Genomic DNA, 19,817 nt, shown 5'->3' with positions numbered 1-19,817 from the left:
CCACTCATGCAAGATGAAGTTTTCTGAATCTAATATAAACGTCAATATGCAACAAACTCTCTTGACTACTGTCACCTGTTGTACTGTAAAACATAATGGCTGCTACATGTGTTTGTGTTCTCCACAAAACCCTCTGCTACTTGCAGAGCTATAGCTTGTAAGTTAACAGATTTCACAAATACACCAAAACCTTCCTCTGCAAAACACAGTGGTGCAACAATGAGTGTGACAAACTCTTTAAGAGACTAAATATTTACACAATTAAGAAAGCTTGATTGTCAGGCCACAACTAACATTTATTTTCATTATTTTTTCTCAATTAACATTTGTTCAGAAAACAGTAAAAAATATCCGTAAGTTTCCTCCCTTCCGAACTGGTGTCCTCAAAAGATTTTGTTTTGTCCTACAAGTTCAAAACGCAAAGATAAATAATTCACTTTACAGTGATGAAAACCAGCAAGTCCTCACAATTGAGGAGCTGGAAACAGAGTGTGTGAAAAGTTTTCATTAAAAATGACTCAAATTATGAAATGATTGGTTTTCAAAAAACTTGCATTCAAGACACCAAGTTTCTGTATTATTAATTATTAATAATGATGGATTATGGGTCTTTTGGTACCTGCTACTATTTTTACAACAGTTGACAAAAACCATTGAAACTACATATTACCACAGCTGAAGCCAGGAATTTAGGAAGTACAAATAAAAAGTCTTTTATATGCAATTGTATACTTAACATACAATGCGAATTTGAAATGTAAGAATAAAGATACATCCCCCAACAGATGAATTAATAATATTAATTCAACTGTTGGAGATATATCTTTATTATTTCAAAGCTGTACACACAAAGCCAGAAATATAATTCTAGTGGAGAAATATGAAATCCCTTAATTTATGTTTTTGGCCTAAAATAGTCTTATTTGAAAAATTGGACTGCAATTGTAGAATTTAAACAACTCTTCTTGAGGTTGTTTAAAACCCCGAAATACAGTAAAGACATGACCTCAGTGGCAGCTAACACCCAGACTAACCTCAGTGACTGGTGTTTTTGGTCACATGTGTAAAATATGGGAAATAAAAGGGATGAAAACAGATGACGTCATGATGCACAGATGCATGAATAATTGGATGGATATGTCATATGATATGACAACAATAATGGTACATGAATAGGAGCTGTTAATGTTATTAGGACAGACAGAACAGTCTGGCCCATCAGAATGAATGTCTTACATGAGGGGCCCATTAGAAGTAAATTACCGCAGGCTGCTTCCAGCAAGCTTCCAGAATCTCTTTTTAGGCCTGATTTCTGAGAAAGGAGCCCAGCAGTCACAGCATGGAGCATAATCTCTCTGCTGAGGGAACCCTGACCACAAACCAGAGTACTCAAGTCACATTTTCACAGCCCCTCTGCAATCAAAGCAAATCACTCTAAGCCTGAATGTACTGTAGTCATGGATACGTTCAAAATCCAAAATGTCAGCGCAGACAACAGAAAGCATCAATTTGAAAAGCAAAGGGAAGAAACACCGCCTATGGACCGGAGATCCGTGGATACTTATTATTAGTTAAAATTTATTAATAGGCTAATTTCATAGTACATTTTGTGTGTGGAGGTCGAGAACTGTACAGGAATATCAAACTTCCTCTAGTTAGGCAAAAGAAACTTGAGCACAAAGCAGGTGTGGTAAGTCCATTAGTATTTTTATACTCCAAAGAATTTTTTCCAGTCAGACACAGTGCGTTTCTGAAAAGGGTGGGAAGCAGGGGTTTCAGCGTTGGCAGGGTGGGGTTGGGGTTGGAAGCGTAGGAGGAAAGGAACCCCCAGACGCCTATACCCAGCAGACCTTTTCAATTCAGCCATGTCCAGAATGGAAAGAAAGATAGTGACAGAAGGAGAAAAAGGTGTAAACTCCCCCTGAAACACTGTCGAATAAAGGGAAGACAGGATGTAGAATAATAGTGATAAATGTCAGCGAGGTGTAGCTGCCTCTGTGGCTTCGGAGGTTCATGATTATGTGGAGATACTGTATATGGTATGTAGTGGCCACAGGAGAGTTAGAGCCAGATAGAAGAATTGTACAAGCGTGCAATTGTCAAACAGACAGCACAATACAGTAAATCAGCTTTTCCAAAAATCAAGACCCACCTTCATTTCTAAACCAATTTCAAGTGTGTCTTGGTTATAAAAGTGTCAACATGAAATTTCTCTCAAGGTTAGACACACTGTAAGGAAATAAAACCACCGAATTCAAAGCATCTAATTTTGTTTTTCCTTTCCACAAACAGTGTTCCTGTAAGCTATAAACATCCCTCTGTACAAAGTGCCCGCAGACGGGACCCCACAGCCACCACGCAGCCCCCAACATTAACCTGTCAATATGACATTGAAAACAACGCCAATTTTACATTTGATTAAACTTTAATGCCGAGCTGCCTCTGAACGTATGGGTTTGTGTTGAGTGCGTGGGCGTGTGGCCGTGTGTGCATGCGAGTGTGTGTTTATACGGATCAGTGTGTACGTGCGGGAATTCTGTATTTCAAACATGTCAAAGTGTCTCCTACGTGAAGGCTGCAGCGAGAGGCCAGTCAGGCGAGCCGGGCCATCCCTCATGTTGTGATCATTTCCTCCCGAGATCCTAAACCAATACCTTTTGATTTACGGTGCGTCAACTGACATTCATTTACACACCTTTAAACTGGCAGAACAAAAATAGAGGAAATAATAAAGCAGGGTGTTAAAAGAAGCTCTCTTTTTAAAGGTTGTGTCGGAGGTGTGGGAGTACGATGGAAAAGCACAGATTCTGGTAACAGTCGTTTAAACTTTACAGCAAGAAGCATAAATCCTTTGCCATGTCTGTTTTTTTTGTTTTGTTTTTTTTTTGGTATACAAGTTCTTCTTGAGTACACTCCACACTGTCCTGCCATAATACAAATCCCTGTGCGTGTCTAGCACACTTTGCTCAGTAGCTGCTAATGTTAAACAAGAATACAAAACAGTCGGATGTATCTAGAGAAGAAAGTACAGTTTTGAGGGTTTATTTCCTCTTCTTCATTCTGCTATTCAACTACATACTTCATTTTATATCAAAAGTTACGATCAATTTAAAAAATATGATGCTTTGTTACAGATTATTGAGTTACATTGTCTCTTTTAGTCTCTCTGACCAAATGCAACAGTAAAATGCTGCTTACACGTTAATGAATCATTTCTATGACTCAATATGAATCAATAAGATAATATACAATGATATATAAGTCACTGGGGCTGTTTTTGGCCACTTAAAGTATATTGTGCTGATAATATACTTTTACTTTTTTAATACACAACTTTGACTTGTACAGGAGTATTTTTCTTACTATATTTGGTCAGTAGAAACTAATGTGTTTGTTTTACAGGAGGGTTGGGAGATGTTTATTATTGTCTACTTTTACAAAATAATTAAGTTAGACACATACGACAACTTGAAAAGTGTTCGTTGGGACACTATTGACTGCAAAGTTCGAAGCTGGTGTCTGATTGGGGATCTTTTCTGCACGCTCCTCATCTTCTCTCTGCACCCATTCCTTGTCATCTCTATTGTCCAATAAAGGTATAAAGTTCCTGGAATAATAAATAATAAAAATAAGTCTAAAATACAGGGATCTATACTCTCAAAAAGGTGTTCTACATCACACTCCTTTGTTCTTCGAAATGACAAGAAATAAATTCTGTAAATAAAATTTCCATTGATCTCATTCTCCAGGAGCGCATTAAAAAAAAAAGAAGAAAGATCGGGCTGGTACATTTCAAATAACCTACAGTGCCTGAATTAAAACCCACTTTTAATAAGCATCAGATTCCCTTTAATTTAATCATTTATTCTTTACCCCTTTCTAACATGCACACAGAGAAAAGGGCTGAGCACTATTAATTATACGATTATAATGAAGCATGGGCACAAACCGAGGGCTTCTGGCTTGTGTGCATCAAACCCAATAAGGGGATCAAATTTCCGATTAGCTTAACAGTTTTCTGCAGCATTCATCAGCTAAAATATTCAACTCCCACACGCACACACACACTGCTCTCTCTCTCTCTGTACGGGAAAAGGGGGAATTCAGTCTTCCTAGCTGCCACATTTGGACAGAGAAGCATTTTTGTCATTGCTTTGCTTTTGCTTTTATCACTCAAATCATTTACTGGCACTTCAATAAAAACGTTTAGTTGGCAGGTTGGTCAGCTTCTGTACAGAGCCTAAAAGACAGTATTTTACACATACATTTTATCAGTGCAGTAATATGGTGTGGCAAGAAAGTAGAGACAGTATATCTCCAGACAGTCAGGCTAGTTAAAAGTCAATTTGTCTGGGGGGCATAAAAAGGGGAAGGACGTTGGATGTAAAAGGTAGAAGAGTGTCAGGAGGGGAATATTCCATTAATACATTTGTTTCTTAACTCGCTCCGGATTGCCTTCAGGGAAACAAGGCACAGTCAGTGTGTTAGCCCAGGCACAAACAGTGGCATATCAATTCCCAGACAACAAAATCTCATCTTGGAGTTAATGAAATGCACCATGCCAACAATAGTCTAATCAAAACTAAATGCTTTTCTGCACTGCGTCGTCATTAGAGTCCATCAGCTGAAGTAGGCTCCACGGTGTAATCGATCCATAATGACGGTAGTTCTCATCACCAGTGACCTCAGACTCTTTTGCATCAGACATCACTTCCCAGTCAGCTGCACTCTATATCTGCCTCATTCATATCTAAATAGCAAATTGCAATATAATAAATTGCTACTTGTGCCGACGGTTACACTCAATTTTCCCCACATCAAATCACTCATCTCAAGGCTGGATAACAGACATTTACCACTGGGAACGGTGCAGCAAAGCTGCTGATAACTCAGCTACACACACACTAGGGGGCAGCAGACACTGAGCCCTGGGGGTGGTGATGCAAACGTTTGTGCAGATAAACTGATCCCTCCTCCTCCTTGTACATGCTCCCTCTGGCAGATCTGCGGGTGTGACCGTCCGGGGCCTGCCCTTGCACCTGCAGGTGCTGTGACACTGGCAGCGCCTGTCCTCCTCAGAAAAGTCCTTAAAGACCCACACAACCTGGGTCCTTTCAGTTCTGCTACCGTTGGCATGGTAACAGAACCTGGAGAACACACAAGAGTCATTGACCAGAGGGGCCAGGACTATCAGATCAATGGCACTCTATTTCATCTCAACACCCCCCCCTCAACCCCACCCCACCCAGCTTGTAGGATGTGCAAGGTTGAGGTCCAGGCTGTGTGGGACACAAAAAAAGGGTGAAAGAGTCAGGGAAAAGGATCAGCTCAATATTACAGCATGTGTTCTGCAAACAGGTTCAGTAGTAAATAAGGACAACAGAGCAAGATGTCGATTTTGCCGTAACAGCATAGCACGCTCTGTGCCAGCATCTTATTAAAAGCAGTGCAAAGATCTACGTGAGGGGCATTTCACCTCGTGTAATTACAGCACAGGCCTTTAAAAATATGAGGCAAAAAAAATAATAATGCTGTCGGCAAATATACAACACACAGTCACATGATAACTAATGCATGCACAGCTGCACGTACAGTATGTTCACATGCATACAAGTTAAACTCCTGCCGTTATACAACCGTAAACACATTTCCAAACAGACCTGCTTTGTTTGTGATAATGACAATAGTGCTGGTGAGGAAGAGATGCAGAGGCTGTGTGGGCATGACTGCCTTGTACCTCGGTCTTAATGCAGTCTCCCATGGATCAGAAAGGTGAGATACTGATGGAGGCACAGCTCCTACAATCCTAGTTGTACCTAAGAGATCCATTTTAATTCAGAGAAACACAATAAATGTGCGTGTCACCCACTCACTGGCTATACTTTCACATCTAAAAAGCCCAAAGCATACGTTGTTTTCTTGGTACTAAGACCGGCTTCCAAATGTGCCGAGACTTTCAAATAATTTATCATCCACTTTTTACATTTCACTGCAAATTAACCACTGATTATCTATGTTGTAGCTATCAAACAATAAAAGATCAGTGCATTAGCAGCTTGACGAAAGGCTGCCCAGTAATCACAAATGGTCAATTTGCATCCACTTTGAATTATGCAATGAGGATCTGACTGCTCATTCACTGCGAAAACACAGTAATTATATCACAGATTATTTGATCCCTCATTCGATTAATCTTGAATTAAAAACAATAATGTAAATTTATGGACACAAATGCGTATTGAGAGGATGAAGAATAGTCTGTATCTCAGTCTGTAGATTGGAAATAAGTGTATTATTGCAATGCATGCTCCACATTTTGAACTTCCTTGACTGATCTTAGGGCTCACTATCAATCCGTATGAGAAATAAAGTTAAAAGAAAAACAGAAGCTCGGAAGCTTTCCCTTTTCTGTATGAACACGGGCATTAGTACCACATGTGGAAACACTGACTGTCACAAGCCAATTAACGGTAAGATTAGTTAATGTTTTGGATTCATAAAACCCCTGAGCTGCTATCATGGGCTCTTGGAACTGAACCCATGGACCCCAAAGGCCCTTTTTTAAAACACATGAGTAGCATTTTACAGTCTCAAAAGTGCTAGATCAGCACCTTCTCCCAAAACACCCGGCTCCCAGTCAGGGGTGCATTTAGGTATTAAGCAGAATTTAGCCCCCTCTTATGCACCACTTAATGAGCTCAGTGCTAAATTACTACCAGAGCAATTACACTCACATCAGCCCTATATTCCCCAACAATATCGCATCCACCATACACACGTCAACAGGACAAACTCAGACGGGCTCTTCCATAAATCAAACTATATATTTGTGGAAATCTGATCGTGTTTATGGAAAAAAAAAAAAAAACCTTTCCCGTGCACATACTACACATATCAGTCGGCGCACACCAGCAGAATTTCTCATTGATCAGCAAGTTAGGGAGTGTGATCTGAGCGGCCGTCTTAGCAGAGGAGAAATTATAAAGCATTTTGTAGCGGAAAAACTCCCTTCACACACCCAGAGGTCTGTGTGCAGAAATGAGACATTGATCCATAATTGGAAGCACTCAGTCATGAAATCTAAAGACTAATTAAAGAAAGAGAGCTTTAATGGCATCCATTTACATATTCAGCGCAGTGATTCAATGCGAAAAAAAAAAAGAGTTGGGTTCGGTCACGTGACGACAGACGAACACAAAAGTGTCTGGCTGCATCAGCCTGAGCCGCTCACGCAACATGACGAAGATGCTGTTGTGGCTTTTGCTGTCACTGACGGACACATCGGCCGTGAAAATCTTGCAGATAATATGCACCAAGGTCTTGTAATGACGGTACATCATGAATATGGTCTTGTGCTGAAGGTCGTGAGGGATGTGTTTCCAGCTCGCAGACCTCCACCCAGCCAAGGACAGCCCGAGAACCTTCCACGATACACGTGAATCTCTGTTTACATGTGCGCGTACGGCCGTGTATCTGTACCAGGTGTTTACGTGTGCGGGTTCAATGGGGGGGGAGAGGTGACATGTACAGAGTGTGGCATCTCATCTGGAGCCATGGACATGTCCGCTGGTCCTGCGGTGTCGAGGCGCTCGGGGTCCAGCTGCTGATTCCCTCGTGGCCCACTGAGGTGTACACACCGCCTGATTACATGTCAGAGCTGGTAAGGCCTGCCTCCGCACTGGCCACAGTGGCATCCTACTTTTCCGCTGCACGCTATCAGCTGGACAGAGTCCTGCTTTCTACTTGTTCGGCGAGGAATGATAACGGAGGACAGCAAAAGATTGCTTGTCAGTGTTAGCACGCAGAAGCGCCGTCGTGCAGGCCAGAGGATGTGACTCGTACCTTTTCTGTTTGTCTTCTGGTTGACTGAATCTGCTTCTGACTGAAAGCAGAGTTGCCCATTTGTGTACCATGTACTGACTTCTTCAACATCCCTTTGTGCGTGCGCGTCCTCCCACCCCCTTCTTTCTCCAACTACTGCTACTATACTTTACTCAACCGCCCAGGGTCTCTTTTAATAGGCTCATTTAAATATTTCTCCCGTGCAGGTTAGAGAAATGAGACAGCGTTGGCGCCAGAGCAGGCATTTCTTTAAGTGGAAAAAGGCTTCGGTATAAAAGCCAATCATCTTGAAGGCCAAGTTAAACTGAGGTTAATTAGAGCCAACTGCAGGCCAAGGTTTCTTTTGCCTATTCAGTTTGATAAATCTGTTGGGAGGGAGTTTCTGAGTGAAATTTGAGTGGCAATATTAAAGACAAGTGGAGCCTTTTCTCGGTTGATGTTCATCAGAGGCGGAGTGCTGGTTGAGGCGAACCACGCTCAGTCCTTATTCAATAGACACTACAAAGATGTAATTAGAAGAGAAACAACCAACCAGTATGTTTGTCAGAATGACTGTAGACAATTCGATGTTTATATTTCAACACACTTTGTCTCTCTGGCTGAGTGCTACCTGCAGCGAGCACAGCAACAATTTTGATCTAACCACAGGTCTAATTTCACCAAAGCTGCGTCTGTCTGCTCTGAAAACATAGGGAAATTTCTGCAGCTGGGACAGTCATACATTTATTTATTGGGGAAAAGCACAGGAAATAAATCCATGTGCTTATTTGTGGCCTTTGTTTCACACTATATTTCAAAAATAAACCAAAGGCTCCTGATCCCTCACAGAGGCAGAGGGGAGTTGGTCTGCTCCATCCAGTTGTGCAGTAAGCGAGACCACTGTTTACTAATGAACTATAAAAAAAAAATCTACTCATTTAGTAATTTGTTAAATGTACATTTTAAATATAATCACAAACACACTAATAGTCTTCTCCCACACATTGATTTTTTTGGTGTGATGGTACTGCACTGTCACCAAATGAACAGACAGTGGCTCGAATGGAATTACTCCCGAATGCTTTCAAAAAAATGGAAGAGAAAATTGATGTGATTTGTGAGTGATGAATGGCTCGATACCATCTTCTTTTTGCTGTATGTCGTCCTTTTTTTAAAAAAAATCCAACGAAGACATCCGATAAATGTGTTTGAATGACTGAATGGCTTCTTCCTTGTTTATGATATGACATACGAGGACATAAAAGCTTATTTGTTTCTATTATAACATAAGTTTTGATTGTCAGATGGATAAAGTTCCACCAAACTTTACTGTCATTTATAAAACATGCACATACAATTTAAAAGCTATAGCTACAGATCCCGTCTCCCTGGTTTAGGCGTAACCGTGATACTGTATACTGTAGTCAGTCAGTAAGTACTCCATATTCAAAAACCTTTTAGAATGTAATTTCCAGAGTGATTTTCATAAGGATATCATCATTTTTAAATAAATTTAAGCATTAAAATTGTTACTTCCATAATTCCTTGACCTATTCTCTTTTTCACTTGTACTAGTTGTCCCAGTACAGCTAAGTCATTTACTGATACCCAGTATGTTCAAAATGATTACACTGTTTTTTGTAGGCTGTAATCTTAAGCGTTACCACAAAATGATCAATGAATGATGTTTAAATCAATCTTCACATTCACGTATGTCTGTGTTAAATACATTTTAAAGGCCAAATGGTCAGAACGTGACTGCAAATAATCAGATAAATATGTCAGGTTGTCAGTTTTTTCCATCTATTATAAGGTGTCAGTTATAAACACCAGAAAGAAAGCAACAAAACAAAAGTTGGCTTGTTGTAGGCATGGCTCATGGTGGAACAGCTTAGTGTACAAATATGCAATTAAATCTAAAACTGCTGTACAAGAAAATAAAAAAAACAACAATATAAATGCATTGACCTACATAACTCTACTTTTACTTGTTGTTTTAGATTAAAAAAAACAGTTTTACTGAAAGTAACTAAAAAAAAAAAAAAAAACCCTAATGTAACCCGCCAAACACTGGTAGCAACAATCTAATCCTCAAGAGGATTAACCTCTAAGAGCAGGATATTCACTCATAAACCTTTATAAATCTGAAACACATGAACTCTCTGGGACACATGCAAACCACAATCTGTCCCTTCTCTCCACATACACTATCTACCACATGGTGCCAGCCACAAACAGACTCTGATAGACGGCATCCATCGTGGCGTGATGAGTGAATCTGAGTTCCCATGCAACCTCGCATCTCCTTAGTAAGTTTTCAAATCTGACGAGGGTTACCTAACCAACTTCATGGTCACCTGCAGTACAGATCAGCTCGTCCCCATTGACTGGTATTACTGTCGTATTACTTAACTGGGAAAAAGTGCAACGAGGCATACTGAGACATTATTTCCCCATATTGTTTCCTTGGCAATGGAAGAGATGAGCAGCCTGAACAGTCAGATGTAATCTGGGCTGACTGCTGTAATCAGCTGGCTGTCCTGAGGAGACACAGAATATGCTACATCTCTACTTCAGACGTGATAAAGGAAACCAAGGCACGTCTATTCCATTAAATGCAATTTAAATTTCTCATCATCCTTACATTTTAGCACCTAATAGCCCTTATTCACTCCATCTTGATAAAGAAGAAAAAAAAAAAACGTCAGTAAAAAGCTGGGCTGTCACACATGAGTCTAGATCAAATGTCATTTCTATTATTAAGAGATGAACAAGAAGATGGAGCAGTGTAGACAGTTGTGTAATGGTAAATACTGAGGCTCCAGGAAGAGTGTTTACAGTAAATGCGAGTCCGCTGAGAATAGGGCTGATTCATTATTAAGGGTGTTAGCATTAAGACTGTCAAGTTAACATTCCTGTTTGCCCCTAATGTAATTGGGCCATTTCATTTCAGTCTTCATTTATGCAACATTATACAGCATTAAAGCTTACCGAGTATGGCTCATTCTCTGGGCTGTTGCACCTTAAAAAAAACATGTATTTGTGCTAAAATGAGGTTTCAGCATCTAATTTCAAGTCAAATTTGAAATCACAGAAATAGCATGGACGCGAGTGAACCCTTTGGAATTATCTTCATTTATGTGTAAACGTGTCTTACGCAACAGTTAAAGGCTTAAAATAATGATTGGAGCTGGTTAACATCTCTGTGTATGAGTCTACCATATGCCGACGATGATTCAATACTCCATCACATCACTGTGCCCCCTGACGTTTGCCAAAAAGCACAATGACACTCCACAGCACTACTGGGAAAATGTTTGCAGTGTCATAGGTGTAAATAGGGAACTGCAAACCGACATGAAAACATCATCCCGAAAGTGAAGCACAGGAGGGAGCATCATTATTTGGGGCTGTGCTGACTCTGGGCCTGGAGAGCTCAACATCAGCGAGGGGAAAATTAATTTCCAAGTTTATCAAGGTACCTTACAGGACAATGTCAGGGTGGCTGTCCACCTGCCAGAGCTCAGTAGAAGTTGGGTGATGCAGCAGGACAATGACCCTAAACATCAAAGTAAATCTACTACAGAATGACTTCAAAGAAGGAGTCAGAGCCCAGACCTTAACCCAGCAGAGATGCTGTTCAGAGAAACGTTCACACCAGACAGCTTCAGAAATATGTCAGGAAGAATGGTCCAGAATTCCTCCTGAACGTTGTGCAGGTCTGATCAGCAGCTACTAGAAGAGCTTGTTTGAGGTTACTGCTGCCAAGTGATGTTCAACCAGTTATTAAATCAAAGGGTTCACTTGCTTTTTCCACCAGCACTGTGAATGTTTGATAGTTGTGTTCAATAAAGACAAAAAAAGATGGTAATTGTTTGTGTGATATTAGCTTAAGCACATTGTGTTTGTCTTAACTTGTGACTTAGATGAAGATCAAATCACATTTTATGACAAATTAATGCAGAAAACCAGGTCACTCCAAAGGGTTCACATACTTTTTCTTGCCACTGTATATTGTGAAAAGAATTTATGTGAAGATGTATCATATTTTTCCAGGGGCCTTGAGGTCTAAAAAAGCTATCCCGGGTGCTTTGTTTCATTCCAGTTTTGCAGTAAATGTTGCAAAGTATAAATAATTATGTTCGTAAAGCTTCTCTAGACTTTGATATTGAGATAAATTGTGAGGTCCCTGCCAAATCTCACCCGTTATTACATAGCTGTATGATTTCTTTCCCTCTGGGATCCCAACCATTCACATTGATGAGATTTACAAGTCTGCTTTAGAGGAAAAGTCATGTATCTTTATAGTGAAATTAATGTACAATGACTTTAATCACATTAATCCAAACTCTGCAGATTCTTGACAATGTTGAACAGACCACAATGAGGCTGTTTGAAGTTTGGAAAATGAAAAAAGATTACTATATACAGTATATATGTGACACCCACCCACAGTCGCTGTAATGAGTGGAGGGCCTGCTGTCCATCTGCTGGGTGTAGTGTGGGGGATTAATGAAGTGGTGGCTCACAAGGGAGATCCATCTGCAGCCAGACAGTCTTAATGAACTACCAAGGCCCAGACATGGCACTTTTACTGAAGCCTCCACTTATGGCTTATGACATGCTGAGGAAGCAGGACTGCTTTTGTTTTGAATGGGCTCGCTTTTAATGGTGACAAAGTGAACTTTTCAATCTACCAGAGTGCACTTCAGCCAATGTGTGTACTCCACATAGCAATTTTGTCCCTTTCTATTGGGACTCATTTTGATTTCTTTGATGTACTGTAGCGCCATCACTGAAAATTTTAACCTGTCAAATAGAAGGTGCAAGTATTTACAGGATGACAGATAACACATTGCATGTATGTTACATTGCTATGGTTTATTTTTTAACGTAACCTATAAACACATTACAGGTTAGCTAACATTGTAGTTTGCTAATGAAGCCCGTTGGCTTTGGAAATGACCAACTTACTATACTGCCGTAAGTAGTGAGATCGATAGCCATCCATGCTAGCATTTGCAACTTATGCCTCCAAGACTTTGAAAAGATTTAAAAGATTAAAGTCTGACACCCTCTCACATCTAAAGACAAGAGTTTTTTGTAAAGACTGGGGATCTTGCAGGGTCACTATTTGCAAGACTAGATTATTTCCCATCATGCTCCTGGTGGTCATTTATAGGAACTTGGAAAACTTTTTTTGTCCAGAATTTTTTGCTCAATTCTACATTATTATTACTTTTATTATTAACATCATAAAAAAGTTAGGAACTCAACTACAACACTATAATTGTCATGATCTGCCCCTAAAATGACTGTTTGGACTTGTTATTTATGATTTCCTGTTTTCTTTTGAAATCATTTCTTTTTATGTTTTATTTTTGAAATTATTATTGACTATCAACTCGGTTTCATGTTTGGTGGAGGAGAAAGCGTCACTGAATCGTTAATCGTAGCTTTTGGTCTTTTTTTTTTTTTTTAAGTATATTTTTTTGGGCTTTTTTGCCTTTATTGGATATAGTAGAGAGAGACAGGAAATGGGGAGGCAGAGAGAGGGGGAATGACATGCAGTAAAGGGCCGTCCGATAAGGGAATCGAACCCATCAACCCACTGCGCCACTCGACGCCCCTTGGCCTTTTGAATCGTGATTAAAAAAAGGAAAATACACCACTCTCTAAACTCTTTTGATGCAGGGTAAGTATCATCCTCATTAGAGCCTCATACATACTGTTTCAAGATGTGAAGAAATCCAAAGCCAGGTCTGTTGCGCCTGGTAACAGGTGCTAAGCTTTGAGTGGGCAAATTGCTACTTATAGAACTTCAACCTAATTAATGCATATGCTTAAAAGTAGTGAATAATCCATCAATTAATTACTTAGTCTTTAAAGTAATAACAAGCACAACATTCTCTCACAATATGAAGATAATGAAGAAGGGTAATTTCAACTAATTCCGGCTCTTACTGGAGGTATTATATGATTAAGTGCTTTATTCGAAATCCATTGTTATTTAGTCAGTCTCATCTGTTTTAACCCATTGCAGCTTTACTGTGTGCGACCCAGCCTGTAGCACAACTGGAGCAGATATGGCTTTTCATTACAACAGCTCATGACAAAATAATGGACAGCTACTAAACCTGCAGTGCGCTTAATTACACAAACACTGTTGACACATGCTTACGACAGTATTAGCCCTGGAGAGGCCCGGGCTCGTGTTCAGAAATATTTACAAAAATACGGAGAAATTTCTGCTATTCCAAGACAATAATCCATTATTTAGGCAGCGTAAATGAAATAGCTACATAGCCTAGTCCAAATATTTTACAAATACCAGCCTGTCCAAGGCAACAGCCCTTAGTCTCTCCTCTTTTTTCAGTTCTCTCCACACCGATGGCAATCTTTCCATCCTCTGAACGTCAAGTTTCTTTCTTATCTGGAACATCAGAACCTTTCTTTGACTCTTCCTAGGTTTTTCCGGTATACTCCTAGTTGACGTAGCCAACTTCATCTCCATTGCTACGGTTGGCAAACCAATCATTAATGGTGTAAAACACATCACTACAAGTGGGCCAGCATGGGAATGTCGCCATAGACACCAGATTTAAGACTTAGGTATACAGCGAAGTACAGGGAGATTTACCTGGTAATGACAGCATTAATCAGCATTGTCTGACCTCGTTTGGCAAAGGGCTTGAATACAGATGTTCATTTATATATAAAAGTCTCACACTCTAGCTTTAACTCATTATAGCACACTCAATAGACTTCCTTCATTCAGTTGAAAAGAACTGACGTCAGCTGTTTTGCAGTGTTTCCTTCAGGGGGAAGTCAGTTCACTTATTTTCAGTCAAAAACCCCAACCTGTCTTTACACTGTAGGACCATTTGATGAAAAAATGTCACCTCAGTATTGCTTTTATTAGGCTGGATGCCACCAGTCAGGCAAAGACAAAATTCCAATGTCTGCAGGGCAGATTCAAAATATGTCATTCATCTTGAAAAGAATGTGTTGTGTGGTGAAATTCACATTGTTTGATGAAAGCTGTCACAAATGTATATTATGTTGTATAAAAAATGATGCGTCAATTTGAAAGTTGAAAATAGCAGAGAGCGCACAATGGCCATGTCTGATTGATTTTTTTTAAATGAGTATTCACAGTGAGGCGGGTGTGGTTGGAGCATCAGCTGTGAATGGGAAGAAAGGAGTGGCTCAGCTGGCCAGGGTGAGCGGCTTCAAGTGACTGACTGAACCTGCACATGGGGTACACCTGACCCAGTAACGCTGTGCTCTCATGCCTGCAGTGGGGCTGGCCTCCCATCATGGCACACACACACACACACACACACACACACACACACACACTGGCTTCAATTAGCACTCCCTCAGACATTATTCAATGACACTTAAGTCCACTCTACAATCCAAGGTCCAGTGGCAGTGGCAACGATCCATTTGCACCATGGCTGACACTAAGAGCTCTGGCTCCAATTCTTGATCCGTGTGTGTGTGTGTGTGTGTGTGTGTGTGTGTTAAGATGAAAATCCAACCTTGGCACAATCATGAGAGCAGTTACTGATGACATATATGTATGCCGGTGTCATTAGCTCACTTTCTAACAGCTGCGCCCGCTGATCCTATCTCTTACCTTTCAATTCCAGCCTTGAGACAACAAAGAGAAAGAGTCTCCATCTTTAACGGATACGCTATTCTTTAACTGCTTTTCAAATTATTGCAAACATCCAAAGGCAAACAGTAACAGAGTAACTAGGCGTGTGGTGAATGGCAACTGTAAATTATCACATCAAAGAACTACAGTATATTTGGACAATCAGCTTTCTCCATAAAGGGCTGTCAACTCTGGAAAACATTACCACCTGAAATCAAGTTACCTCCAGACACAGACTCTTTCACAACAAAGGTTCCTCTAGGAAATTTTGTCTATTGTTAATTGTTTTTGTTTGGCTACTTGTAGGTTGCTGTGCTGTGTTTGTCTCTATTTAGACTGTTCTTGTGTATGATTTTAGCTAATTGGAGGGTGTTATCAATTGTGTTGCTTTTGCTATTGACTCTTTTAATTTCATTACACATGTAAAAGCCCAACTAGGGGCCAGAGTCGAGAATAAGCGATTGCTATAAAACATATAAAAAAATATAGAATGTATAAAACAAAAGAATAGGAATGTGAAAGCTGCTGACAATCGATAATTCACTCTTTGAAAAAACATGCATTTGTTTAGTTTCAAAATCTCTCAGCCTCCATCCAAACAATGCATTTCCTTGATTACATCACAGAGGTTTAAGTGTCTCTGTCTGTGTGTGTATATATATATATATATATACATATATATATATATATATATATACAATAATAATATATAATGCTGGGGAATTTCAAGGGCAAAATGATTTGATTCGAATGATTAACTTGTGGAGTAACAAAAACAGAAATACTTTTCACAAGTTGTATCCTTCAGCACCTTCCTAACAGGATTGGAAGTGAACATTTTAATAATAAGGCGGTGCTGTAGTCTGATAAATTATAAACTTTACCCAAAACAGACATGAGCACAATTAACTATAGATAAGGACAAGTAATTAAGAATGAAAACCACCCAAACATCCAGGTTTTCACTGGTCAAATACATTGTACATTTAGGGAGAGGGGCTGTTGAGAATGAAAGCAGTGTCTAAATGCAGTTCAGACCTCACAGGCGGATAAATGGACAACCATGTTCATCTTAAAAAGTTCTTCATAAAAAACAAAACAAAAATTAAGATGCAAACCAGATCCACATTTGTTTGACCTACAGCATCCTCACACCTCGTCATGCTCATATCCTCGAGAAAGGAGGAGAGAAGAAAGAGGGCTGAATGACAGCTCAACAGATGAGATAGCTACGTTTAATCCCCTTCTAAAAGAGCTTCATTGAAATGACTGGGAGCAGGGAGGACAAGACGAAAGAAAAACTGGAGCATTGTGTATTATATAGCCATCATGGGGCGTCTTTGGTCTTCTCTGTGAAGTGACTTTGACAGCTGTGGGGATTAAGGAGCAGTCCATCGTACATGGCCCAAACAGCAGGGATTAGACTAAATATGCTCACACTTGTCTTGGGCTCCTTCGCTTAGTAAATCAATAAAACATGATTTTACTACAGTAACAAAGCAAGCCAGCGTGTGTGTGGCAGTGGAGGTGAGGTCATGAGGTAGAGCAGAGAGAATAATACCTGCATAAAAGAGGGGAGGTGGGGCGGCGGCTCCGGAGGGAAGGAGGAGCCAGCTGCCAAGTGTTGCTGCTCTCTGCTGCAGTTTGTTGAAATCTCCTTTTTAATGTTGTTCAAGATGCTGCAGCTCCGCTCAGAGCCCCGCACAGGCTTTTTATATTGGATCCATGGGAACGTTATTGCTAAAGGCCGAGAATTCAGCTTGGACAGACTCGGGCAGGCCCTCACACATTCAGTTTGGCAATTAGTGATTTGGGATTTTAAAACAAACATTTTATTCCACAAATAAAACGTGAATGTATTTCCGAGAGAATTCACTAAACTGCTGACGCCAGCTGCCAAAGAGAATCAAAGTGGCTTTCAGCATTCAGGCTTCATGCTAAAATTAACAATGAATCTGGCAATAGAAATCATTTTCAGTATGTGGTTTTAGTCATAATCACAAACTACAGTAGGTAGATATTCTGGCCGTCATTGTTAAGTCAAATTATTAGCAGCATGTTTTGCGTCCCTGTGTATTTGCAGTAAGCTGAAACCTTTCTATTTATAAGACTGAGATGTCAGAACTTATTATTTGAGAGAATGGAAGGTCTGAAAAGAAGTTTCTGTGCGGAGGCGACTTTCAGTTCCCAAGGCAGTTCATGTTTGCAACTGACTGCTAATAAAGTAAAGTTGTACTGTATGCTCTGAGAAGTGAAAATATTAAAACTATGTTCAAAACATGCCACTGGCACATCCGCCACAGCATGACATTGCACCGCGGTCTCGCACAACAAATTACTGTATGACATGTCAATTAAAGGAAATCTTCATTAGCTGCTTCTGATTTTACAGCCACGACCATTCAAAGGAAGGCGCAGCTATCTTTGTTTTATGGGCTGTGGAATTGTAGTTACACTGCAATCATTCCTCGCAGTGATCCACTAATAGCAGCATGTCTAAACAAATCACTGAACCAACAGATTCAAATTACACATGTTTCATAGACTGCTCTACACTTAAATAACCCCTAAACAACTTTGATTATAAAGTTGCAGTTGCAATGTCAAGTGTCCTGTTTTCTTAAGGGGGTGGTGTAGAATTTGCTAAGTGGAACGAAAGCTAAAGAGCAAATAAGTTGAGTTTTCTCCCACCCCAAATCTGTCTCTAATCCATAAAATTACACCTGTCACTAGAAAGTTAGATTTATTAAAACTACTTCCTGATCCGAGAAGGAAAACCATTAAAACACACAAAGGCCTTCAATCAGCAGTTAATTAACAGCAACCTTTTTCCCAGTGCTGGCAATCACTGCTCTATCTGCCAGATTAGTTTAAGGACGTGAATACAGATAGGAAATGACCAAAACAACTTTGAAGCTATGGCAGCTATAGCAGCTATGGCAGCGGAGAAAATAAGTATGCAAATAAAAAAGAGAGTGAGGATGAAGAGAGAGAAGGGGGGTATTCCGTTAGTCTATCAATTTTTCCCTCCCCACAGTGGTCTCAACAGACACATCCCATGGCCTTTATGTCAAGTCAAGTGTGTCATTTCAGTAAAGGGAACATCACTTAGGTAGCCATTCACACTGTATGTGTCAGTGCTTGTGTGTTTCCTGCAAAATGTGAACGATCAGCAGTAGCACTCTCTGAAATGACGGTGATATAAAAGACTGTAAAAACATTTTTGAGAAGATTGGACCATTACTCAATCTAAGTGATCTTGCTACTAACTCAGTGTCAAAAATGTGAGAAAATGAGAGCTTGTAGCAGCCGTAAAATAATTCAAATACTTTTTCCTTGTGTTATAAAGTCTACTTTAAAGTCTATGCGATATAACTAAAATCCAGTAAAGACCAGATAAATATATTAATCAGTGTTCAGTTTTTAAAGCTTCTATAATTAATATTTTTAAATTAACAATGGACACAATGACTATGTGTATTGTGGAAGGCGTCACCAGTATTAATGAACAAACAGGGAATTATCACTTACTGATTTTAGTGTCTTTCAGCTCATTGTTTTGGTTTCATGGCCCGCAAATTGCAGACAAAGTTAGCTAGCAATAGTGAAGTATTTACCTAGTAGCTAAAGCTAGCAGCGACCCTGAATTTCCCTTGGGAGTTGGTAGAGACCAAAACAGAGCCAAAGGGAAAGTGAATATTGGACTTACATTTACCTTGTGTACTCTAAATAATTCTAGTTGCTCTGTGTCTGCTGGAGGTATGAATAGGCAACTGTTTGCTAGTGTGTTGTCAACTTTGTACGGTAATAAGGTATACTGTATGTCAAACACAAACAAACATGTAATGGAATGGAGACACGTTCATATCCTTTAGCACTTTACTAAGGAAAAGTATAAGTTTTATATGTATACGTATAACACGTTGATGTGTTCCTTTAAAGTGAAGTCATTTATCTGCTTACCTTTGCTGATCATAACTGGACTCCTTCCTGCGACAGTGCAGAGTCACCACCCGGTGGCCTTCACTCCTGACATCCTGGCTAACTATCCACTGAGTTGGGTTGCTTGGACGAGCCCCAAGAAACGTCACTCCTTCTTTCAACTTAACCCTGAGGAGAAAGAGAGACATGTCTATGAAGGGATGAGGCGCAACGATTCTCCTCTGTTCCCAAAAAGACCCTCATTTCAGTGAATCGTTGGATGTCTCCAGCTGATCCATGCATAGCAGCTGCGTCCACAAAGACAATGATTTTTTTTTTTTCCCGCCTTCACTCTGTCTCGAAATACATCTTCCAGATGGTTCACCGCACTGTGTTGTCTTCAAAAGAT

General features: G+C 40.0%; 1 protein-coding gene across 1 annotated transcript in view; it reads right to left on the bottom strand.

Moving 5' to 3' along the window:
• The window catches only part of tmem132c (transmembrane protein 132C), a 109,197-nt gene that overhangs the window by 41,651 nt on the left and 47,729 nt on the right, over positions 1-19,817 (bottom strand). Inside the window, exon 3 of the mRNA XM_022752760.1 lies at positions 19,457-19,597. Coding sequence (XP_022608481.1) covers positions 19,457-19,597 — 141 coding nt within the window. The remainder of the gene's footprint in view (positions 1-19,456; positions 19,598-19,817) is intronic.

The sequence above is a fragment of the Seriola dumerili genome, unplaced genomic scaffold, assembly GCF_002260705.1.
Source record: "Seriola dumerili isolate Sdu_G_001 unplaced genomic scaffold, Sdu_1.0 BDQW01000017.1, whole genome shotgun sequence".
Classification (NCBI taxonomy): domain Eukaryota; kingdom Metazoa; phylum Chordata; class Actinopteri; order Carangiformes; family Carangidae; genus Seriola; species Seriola dumerili.
The sequence above is the reverse complement of the archived record's forward strand: the minus strand, read 5'-3'. Positions and strand labels throughout refer to the sequence as shown.